We start from the raw sequence: 10,195 nt of genomic DNA, 5'->3' as shown, positions 1-10,195 counted from the left end.
TTTCATGTTGATGTTTCTAAGACAGCCACATAAGCAAGAATGAAATGAAATGGTGTATGAAACTACCCTCTCCAATGCATAATTTCATGGTGTGGTTTCATAGGATCAAAATCGCATTTAATTTCATGATCATGGAGAGTTGGTATTCGTGTATAGTTGGTTTCATCCAGATGAAACCAGTTCCCTCTCTCTTTTTTGGATATTTAACTATTTGCCATCGTTACGGATGTCACCTTTCAAAAGCCATCCTTAAAATGGCACCTACATATTTGCCCTCTTTTTTCATTTCATGCCATGTCATTAAAAAATCCTATGTGGCATATTAATTAATGAGAATGAAACCTCGTGATACTCCTCATTAGGAGTAGCCTTAGTGAATTATTGTACAGTACACATGATATGGTACCCAAGACATCTTCCTAGCGTCCTAGGATAAAATTTAATTAAAAATGAAGCTTTCTTAAATTGCAGCCATCGTATTTTGGACGACCACATCATCTCCAAAATATTGTATATTTATAAAAGTCAAGGTTATATTATTATGAAATACCTCTTAAAATAATTTAACAAAAACCCACAAAAAATGTCGTCGGGTTTTTAGCAAAACTGTTAATCTTCAAAACTAAATAGATATACAACCCTTGCGCGTCTAAAAAGATGTCATAGATAAAAAATCAATTTCAAAGATCATAAAACATTACTTCTTTCTCTAGACTCATTAACTTAGGTTGGAGTGTAGTACACAAATAGCTGTCGAATTCATAAACCAAGAATAAGGATGTCATAATGATCGAAATCCGAAATCTTTAAAGACCCAAGCTGTCACCAGATTTTCTCGCAAGGAAAAAAAATCCCAAATCTTTGAAATAATAAACACCATTCCAAAAGTAAAGGGTCAATCCTGCCCTTATCCATTGTACATACTAGCTATAAAATAAACAACCGAAGCCCTATCCTATCCGTGATGGCACAAAGGGTAAATCCGGCAAACCCTGGGGGCAGGAGTTACCCATTCTCTCTCATACCCTTCCTACGGTAAGTTGAGGGTTCACCTCCCCCGCAAAAACCTTTGCCTAAAAAACCGAGGCGCAGAGCAATTTCTCCCCTCCCTGTCTCGACATTTCTTGCGACCTCGCCCCTGTCCCTATCCCTGTCGACTCCGGTTTGATGTTCTCATAGAAGGAGAGCGAGCGAGAGAAGCAAGCGAGAGAGAGAGAGAGAGAGAGAGAGAGAGAGAGAGAGAGAGAGAGAGAGAGCCTGGGGGGACCAAGAATTTCGGTGCGGAAGCGGAGGCGAAGGGGAGGGGGAAGCAGAAGGGTAGGCCGGTGAAGGGCGAGCACGTCGCGTTTGATCTCGGTAAGCGCCGGCTTGCTCTGAGATTTCTTTTGCGTTGCTGTTTTCGTGTTTCCCGGTTGTTCGTTGCGGCGGCGTAGGGCTGCGAAAGATTCGATCTTGGGAGCAGTTTTGACCCCCATTCATAGTTTAAATTTGGAGCGGCGATTTTGGTTTAGGGATGCCATTAAATTCTTTTGTTTGGTTTGGCGCGTGTGGTTTCAATCTGCTTCTCCTCGTTTATCGGGTGGTAAGTTGATTTGGATTTGGCCATCGTTAGTATCCAATGAAATCTATTGTGAAAAAAGGGGATTTTTTCCTTTGGAAATGTTTTTTGATGCTTTCTTTACAATATGCTTCAGGACTTTCCTATCATACATTCTCTAGCTTTTGTGCCTTAAAACATTTTGATCTGTAGTTACTGCATTTCCGTACGAAACACTGCGGTCAATTTGGCGTTTTTATTTGTTCGAACGAAGGACGGGCGTATGCGTGTATACAGGGGTAGTATTCGTTGTTGCATTGTTCTTCTATCTGTCTGCCCGTCGTGGCGTTTTGTTTCTCAGTTAGACTAAATTTTAGGATTCCTGACCCAATCCTTTTCAAGTTTCATTTCTACGCCCTCTGTTAGTTTCGCACAAGAAATCAACCACTGGTTTAGATTCAGTTCATGTTTAGGCACATTACTTGTTGTTATGTTATTGTCAGATTTTCGATGTCAGATGTGTACCTGTCTTACTTCAGTTATTCTGCATTTTAGCTATAAAAAAGTTGATCTACACGGGTAGTTTTTCACCTAGCAACTAGTCATATGTAAGATAGATATAAGCTTTTTCACCAGTAGAACATCTTATTTTCCAAGGCTACAGTGTTATATATTCGATTTTGATCAGAAAAACAAATAGTTTGCCCCAATTTGTTGACCATGCCAAGTAGTGGTATATCTGCAGAGCAGCCATGGAGTTTTTACAGCTGTACATCATTGGGTTTTTGATATAAATTGCTCGGAATTATATCGACGCAAGCTGTTGGGACTTGGGGTTAACACGATGTTGCAACTGGCACCAACTATTCAGCAGCCAGCACGAGTTGCATCGTGTGCTGGATCAAGTTCCCATGGCTGCTTGGCCATGCCCCCTTCAGTAGTATCTTGTGTAGGCCATTTCTTGCCAAACAGGCCTCGCAATAATGGCTCCTGGACCCCTTTGGAATGGGATGTCAAGTACTGTGAGCAAGTGAGGGCGTGAGCCTGTAGAGGTTGTTGTGGTTGATAAGAACGGGGGAGGACTGAACTGAGGGAGTGGTTGCATCATGCTGATGGGGTGTGGTAGCGATACTGTAGTGGTGGTCCTGGTATTTCTATTTTTATGTTTTCGTGAAAGGGCGTGTGGTCCATTTTGTTGTTTCATTAGTTCTTTTTGGAATGGATGTTGTGGGCCTCAACAGAAGTAAATGTGCTTGTATTTTGGATCTTTGGGGGGATGAGGTGAACTGGAGTTGTGCTCCAAGTGCTTAGGTTGTAGAATAGCATCCTCATTCCTCAATAAGGACTCAAGGTCTAACTGTTGCATGCCTATCATCTTTGCTCCTATCATCTTTGTTCTTGTTGCCGTTGTTGTGCTGGAGTGAAGTGTTACTACAGTTGTATGAAGTGCTTTCTTCTCTTTCTTTTTCAATGCAGCCAATGTGATTTTAAAAAACTGCATTTTATATTTTTAACTACTCTATGTGCAGTCTTTTTCCATGCTCTGAGGTTCTGTGTCGATATTGTCCATATTTAATTGCTAATTACTTCAAATTCCTAATGCAATAATGGAGTAACTCAGTCAGTTCAGGTACTGTGTGCAACTAATCTATTGCAGTTTGCTACCATGCACTGTGGAATTTTATGAACAATTTATGTATTTTACATCATAAACAAGTGATTGTTGATGTGATGATAGCAAAAATACACTTCCATGAAATCAGAATGTTAGCTAATGATCCTTTATCTGTTTCACTGTTTTGTTTGTTCTTTATAGTAGGTATATTACACCAATTCCAAGATTAATCCATTATCATTGATAGTATTCTGAGAAATGACAATGTCTTATGGTACCTTTCATCATGGTTTGCTAATGTTCTCTGTTTATTATTTCACAGGAATTCAAACTGTACAGTGTTAGCTATTTCGATAAGAAGGCCCCAAAAAGTTGTCTTGTGACCAGAAAACTGAAACCATGGTTTCAAAATCATATTCAAATCTGCTAGACATGACCTCTGGAGATGGATTTGACTTTCGGCAACCTTTTAAGTCTCTTCCTCGTGTTGTAACGTCTCCTGGCATTATATCTGATCCTGATTGGGATACAAGAAGTGATGATGATTCAGTTGGTTCAGCATCTTTTAGTGAGAGGAAAATAATTGTTGCCAACTTCCTTCCGCTGAACTGTACAAGAGATGAAGCTGGACAGTTGTCCTTCTCATTGGATGATGACGCACTACTCGTGCAACTTAAACATGGTTTTTCGAATGAGACTGATGTTGTGTATGTGGGCAGTTTGAAGATTCAGGTAGATCCTAGTGAGCAGGACCAAGTTGCGCAGAAGCTTCTTAGAGAATATCGGTGCATACCTACTTTTCTCCCTTCTGACCTGCAGCAGCAGTTCTATCATGGCTTCTGTAAACAGCAGTTGTGGCCACTTTTCCATTATATGCTTCCAATTTGCCTTGATAAGGGTGAGCTATTTGATCGCAGCCTGTTTCAAGCCTATGTCCGAGCCAACAAACTTTTTGCAGACAAAGTTATGGAAGTAATCAATACAGATGATGATTATGTTTGGGTTCATGATTATCACCTCATGCTGCTTCCTACATTCTTGAGGAAGAGGTTACACCGAATAAAGCTTGGTTTCTTCCTTCACAGCCCGTTTCCCTCCTCTGAAATCTACAGGACTCTACCTGTAAGGGATGAGATCCTGAAGTCGCTGCTCAATGCTGATCTCATTGGTTTCCAAACATTTGACTATGCTCGCCACTTCCTTTCTTGCTGCAGCAGATTGCTAGGCCTGCATTATGAATCAAAACGTGGTTACATTGGAATAGAATATTTTGGCCGAACAGTGAGCCTGAAGATCCTTTCAGTGGGTGTCCATGTTGGTCGGCTGGAATCTGTCTTAAATTTGCCTGCTACTGTTAGCAAGGTTCAAGAAATCGAACAAAGGTATAAGGGCAAGATGCTGATGTTAGGTGTTGATGACATGGACATCTTCAAAGGAATAAGTCTGAAACTGCTAGGGCTGGAGCTTCTTCTAGAGAGAAATCCAAAGCTTAGACAGAAGGTTGTCCTTGTACAAATTATCAATCCAGCAAGAAGCACAGGGAAGGATGTGCAAGAAGCTATTACAGAAACTGTCTCCGTGGCTGAAAGGATTAATAGAAAGTATGGTTCTTCAGGTTACAATCCTGTTGTCCTAATTGACCACCACATACCATTTTATGAAAAGATTGCGTTCTATGCTGCATCTGATTGTTGTATTGTAAATGCTGTGAGGGATGGTATGAACTTAGTACCATATGAGTATACTGTTTGTCGACAGGGAAATGAGGAGATCGATAAGCTCAGAGGTTTTGACAAAGACACTAGTCACACAAGCACACTTATTGTTTCGGAGTTTGTGGGTTGCTCCCCGTCTCTTAGTGGTGCTTTCAGGGTAAATCCATGGAGTGTCGATGATGTGGCTGACGCCTTGTGCCATGCAACTGACTTGACTGAGTCTGAGAAACGGCTACGGCATGAAAAACATTATCGCTATGTCAGCACTCATGATGTTGCTTACTGGGCACGCAGCTTTGCTCAAGATCTGGAAAGAGCATGCAAAGATCATTATAGCCGAAGGTGCTGGGCTATTGGGTTTGGTCTGAATTTCAGAGTTATTGCTCTGTCTCCTGGCTTCAGGAAGCTGTCTTCGGAGCACTTTGTTTCTTGTTATAACAAGGCTTCCAGAAGAGCAATATTTCTTGACTACGATGGTACACTTGTGCCCCAGTCATCAATCAACAAAGCTCCTAGTGCTGAAGTCATTTCCATTCTTAAAACCTTATGTAATGACCCAAAGAACAATGTATTTATAGTCAGCGGGCGCGGACGAGATTCTCTTGATGAGTGGTTTTCTCCATGTGAGAAGCTTGGTATAGCTGCAGAACATGGCTATTTTGTCAGGTATGCCAGTGAAAGTTATCATTGTTGCTTCATGCTGGATTCTATACCCCTTATATTTCTCACTTCTCAGGATATATGACAAACTATTTATGTGTTTTCAGATGGAGCAAGGAAGCTGAATGGGAATCAAGCTATCCACGTACACAGCGTGAATGGAAGCACATTGCTGAACCTGTTATGAAGGTATACACTGAGACAACTGATGGATCCTCCATAGAGCCAAAGGAAAGTGCTCTAGTATGGCACTATCTGGACGCGGACCATGATTTTGGTTCCTGCCAAGCAAAGGAGCTACAGGATCATCTTGAGAGGGTGCTATCAAATGAGCCTGTTGTTGTAAAGTGCGGTCATTATATCGTAGAAGTGAAACCACAGGTATATTCCCTTCGTTGTTCTAAACATTTTGTTATTTCACTTCCATGTTGGCTACATCACGTGCTAACTGAACAACCCATAACTCATGCACAGGGAGTTAGCAAGGGGCTTGCTGTCGACAAGCTGATTCGCTCATTGGTCAACAACGGGAAGGCACCTGATTTTCTGATGTGCATCGGCAATGACAGATCTGATGAGGACATGTTTGAAAGCATCAACGGTATGACCTCCAACACAGTCTTGTCACCCACAGTACCAGAGGTCTTTGCCTGCTCAGTTGGCCAGAAGCCTAGCAAAGCGAAGTACTACGTCGATGACACCACTGAAGTAATCAGATTGCTCAAGAACGTCACTCGCAGCTCTTCTCAGCGGGAGGATGTCAGCCATGGACGTGTGACCTTCAGAGACGTAATCGATTTCGTGGAGTAGGCACCACCAGTTATTTACCTAAAATTATTAGCTGCAAAGCATGTACATTCCATCGTCTCCGGTCTCTCAATGGTTCATTTTTAGGAGGGTGTGTTAGTCCAGAGGTCTAGAGTAGCCGACATGATTTGTCACCATTACAAGAACAGCAGAAATGCGAGCTGAAGTTCGCCGTTTTGAAGGTTCAGGTGATGTATGTGTAGGCAATTTTGGTAGGGAAGGAGGGCTGTTGCTGGAGGTTTGCTGTGTGAAACCAAGCCTCTGGCTTCTGCAGCCATTGGTTGTCTGAATCTATTCTCATGCTGCTATATTGATGATTTTGTTGGTTCTTTTAAAACCTATCACTGGGGAAAATTGCACTGTTGTTCCATGACTTAATGTGCTAGCTCACAATTTAGAAATAAGCACCCTAGTCGTAAGATCTGTTATTTCTATTCACGAGCTTATTTTTTTTAAGAAAAAGAGCTTTATGTTACTCGGAAGTACGATTACGACTGCTCAACACAGGCTTTCAATCTCCACATACCAGGATGCTTCGATCGTTTAGCGAGCTGTGCAAGCCCATGTGCCACATTATTTTTCTCACCAATGCCTCTTGAATATATGTATGAAGATATATCCTTTTAACAGTCTCTGCGCTAGAACTTCAGGATCTCTTCACAATCCTACAGAAATCGAACCCATTCCTGTGAAATCTTGCTTTTCACAGGGATGCCTCAATTTCCACTGGAAGCGTTAAAACTTGTACGATAACGCAGCAAGAATCTCATTCTCAGGGCATGTACGTTCAGAAGCAAGGATTTCTCCTTGTTGAAAAGCAACAACATTTGATGTTGACCTCAGGTTGCTGCCAGGAAATTTGGTTCGTAGATCAGATCACAAACATCGTTCGACATCTACGGTTGATTCAACACTCCAGTACCGACGAGCCACACGAATCTTACCAGTCATGTAAAACAACCACACGCATTACTGGATGCTAGGAAGCTGTCACACCAGAATAGCAATTCAAGCCATCATCACACGGAATTACAATGCCCAGGGTAGAGGGTATATTACATGCCACGACCACAAACTTGATACAGTTGTTTTACTTATTTACAAGGCAAACACTGGTGCTGAAGCAGTATAAATTTATTTAGTCACAGCAGCAGCAGGCACAACACAGTGGCACAGGTGACATTCTTCCTCCTGGATGCTCAAAGACGGGCAATCTCAAGCTCAGAGAACCTTATTTATCTCCATGCACCCTCCTCTTGCTTATACTACACCTACTAACAGTTAAGCAACTATGTTCCTCATGACCTGAAAAGCCCGCCAGGTTGGCCTCGATCATGTGATCTATCTTTTTAACACTGCCCTGAGGGGTGTAGACAAGCCCCATCAAGTCGCGTTCAAAGGATGGCTCCTCACCCTCCTGACAATTGGCATTACTACTATCATCCTTATCATTGGCATCTCCAGCGAAGCTTATCAGATCCTCCAGTTGCTCAGTAGGTGCAAGAGGAGATTTGTTGTGAAGACCAATGTTAGGGGAAGTACTAGTCTTGCGTAACCCAGGACGACGAGATGGCTTACGGGGAACATCTCGCTGTAACCTAACACTAGGGAACACCACGGCAAGATAACCACAACTAACTCTGACCACTTTAAGCAGGAGCGTGTAAGCCATGGAGCTAGCAACTGCGCTTTTTATGTCGCAGAAGCTGATCAGAGTCGCCTTCCTCTGGGTTCTCTGGTATTGCTTCTGTATCCTGCTGAAAAAGTGGTTGATGGAGATTTCCTGCCTACATGTTTCAGGTTGACTGTCTTAATATCTGCATGTATGATCTCCTCTGAAAGTAAGAATGAAAGCAGAAGCTTACTCACATTGACGGGGTAAAAGTGACGAGCTAAGAACCCAATGATTGAACCAACCAATGCACACAATATTGCAATGACCGAAACCGATGTAGTTCCCAAGCCTGTAAATTTATGAGATGAGCATCTGGTCACAACTTTAACACTGAACCATTAGCAAGATCAGCAACCACATAGGCCATTCAGTGGAGTAGTTTATATTTATAATTTTCTCCACCAACAGCGGAGCAGAGAGTTCTCAGAACATTGTATCACTGTTCCAACTATAACGCTGTCAGGCCTTGCTAATAGATCATAGGGGGAAAAGTTTTGAGCCCAGAAACAAGAGGGGTGAGGGAAAAAAGAATCAAAATTTCATAATTGAACCCCTTAAACATTCTGTCAGTTTGAGTTAAATATGGTGAAATTCAAGTTCAATAGTGGAAGCAAAAATGTTGATGCACATCTAGATGAGGCAGAACACATATAATCAAGAAATCTACTCATATACAATGGAAGAATAAAGTACATTTTACCAACCTTTTTGCACCCAGGCTGTGGCATTAGTAAATTGAAAGACAGGAGCACTATAATGGATAAATCTTGTCCATATAACAGGTGGCAGTAGTAACACAATAAGTTAGGTAGGTGACAAATCGAAGCCATTCGGCATTTACCTGATTGCTTCTCACGTGCACAATCTTCTGGCTTTAGATTGATTTGTCTAATCATCCGGTTTCCTCTGTCGGCAACTAACAATGCACAAATCTTGGGGACATAAGCAAGCTCGAAATCTGGAGAGAAGGTAGCATTCTGCGCTGGTCCATCCCTGTGACCAGGCCCTGATGAGAGGCCTCCAGCAATTGTAGTAGTATAACCTAGCACCGAGAAATTGTAGCAAGAAATCAGAAGAAAAAGCAAGTAATTGATCAAAACAAAAATGCCTGTACAGCTTTCTTTTCCAAGTAGCAAAATTCTCAAGCTCGATTAACTCTGCATGGCATGATGGCACCACTGCATACTACTCGTACAAATGTTTTGCCGGAAAATTCTGGGCAAAATCTCAATCCAACCAGGCAATCACTGGGGCCTCACTTGGAAAGCGAAAGGCGTTCCTAACATTCCAAACGTAACATAAATGAGACCCAAGTCTACTGACATCCACCAAACGGTAATGCCCTAACTGACGATCGACGCGAGGAACTGCTAGCGGGGAGACGATTAGACTAACGAGGCACGCACGCACGCACGAAGACGGAGGGGGCGGACGAACTCGTTTACGCAATCACGCTCACTCACCATTGGGCGACACCTTGCGGACGACGCCATGGAGTTGGCCGGCGACGCGGACGCGGTGCGCGACGTAGACGTTGTCGGCACCGTCGACGGCGACGCTGCGCGGGCGGTCGAAGGCGGCGTCCCCGGGCCCGCCGTCGTTGAACCCGGCGTCCCGCTTTCCCCCCGCGAGCCCCCGCGGATCGCCGGGCGAGGAGAGGGCGAGCGTGTAGAGCGCGGAGCCGGCGGAGTCGAGGAGGAGGAGGTCCCCCGCGCGGGGCCGCGGGAGGACCGCGTAGGGGTGGGGCCCCGAGGCCGGGAGCGGGTTGAGGTCGGAGAAGGTGGTGACCGTATAGCCGTCCTCGAGGACGAGATTGGCCGCGGCTAGCAGCGGGAGGAGGAGGAGGATCGCGAGGGGGTGGGCGGCGGCCATGGCGGGATTCCGCGTCGGCGGTGGCGGGCGGGGCGGCGGAGAGGTCGGGTAGTGGGGGAAGTGGGGAGAGTGGGGAGTGGGGAAAGCAGCGTGAGTGGAGGGTGGGTCCGCTGCCTAGTACGAATTCCGAGGTGGGAGCGGAGCAGACGAGTTCCCCCCTATAGCTGGCCAAATGGGCCGGGCTAAACGGGCGGCACGAGATCCGGACTGTATTGGCCCGGCACCGGCACGGCCTGACCCATTGTTACACGGGCCCGTGCCAGCACGGCCCGACGTAGCAGGCCAGATCTCCGCTTAAGATGCGGTACGTCGGG

General features: G+C 44.3%; 2 protein-coding genes across 3 annotated transcripts; one reads left to right on the top strand and one right to left on the bottom strand.

Annotated features, from left to right (window-relative positions):
* Positions 1-1,083: 1,083 nt before the first annotated feature.
* LOC101765726 (probable alpha,alpha-trehalose-phosphate synthase [UDP-forming] 9) lies at positions 1,084-6,698 on the top strand. Its single transcript, XM_004973370.3, has 4 exons — positions 1,084-1,356; positions 3,475-5,533; positions 5,635-5,908; positions 6,002-6,698. The coding sequence occupies exons 2-4, from the start codon at positions 3,552-3,554 to the stop codon at positions 6,335-6,337; spliced, it is 2,592 nt and encodes an 863-aa protein (XP_004973427.1). The 5' UTR covers positions 1,084-1,356; positions 3,475-3,551; the 3' UTR covers positions 6,338-6,698.
* Positions 6,699-7,307: 609 nt separating this feature from the next.
* Positions 7,308-9,959, bottom strand: LOC101766411. 2 transcript variants are annotated; one of them, XM_004973372.3, is made up of 4 exons: positions 9,473-9,959; positions 8,851-9,051; positions 8,204-8,298; positions 7,308-8,121 (listed from the first exon to the last, which is right to left on the bottom strand). In XM_004973372.3, the coding sequence occupies exons 1-4, from the start codon at positions 9,879-9,881 to the stop codon at positions 8,011-8,013; spliced, it is 816 nt and encodes a 271-aa protein (XP_004973429.1). In that variant the 5' UTR covers positions 9,882-9,959; the 3' UTR covers positions 7,308-8,010. The 2 variants fall into 2 exon arrangements, with proteins under 2 accessions (XP_004973429.1, XP_004973428.1); XM_004973371.3 differs by having other exon boundaries at positions 7,308-8,117.
* Positions 9,960-10,195: the final 236 nt, after the last annotated feature.

Source organism: Setaria italica, chromosome VI (assembly GCF_000263155.2).
Source record: "Setaria italica strain Yugu1 chromosome VI, Setaria_italica_v2.0, whole genome shotgun sequence".
NCBI classification, from domain to species: Eukaryota; Viridiplantae; Streptophyta; class Magnoliopsida; order Poales; family Poaceae; genus Setaria; species Setaria italica.
Note: the sequence above shows the minus strand (reverse complement) of the source record. Positions and strands in the feature narration are given on the sequence as shown.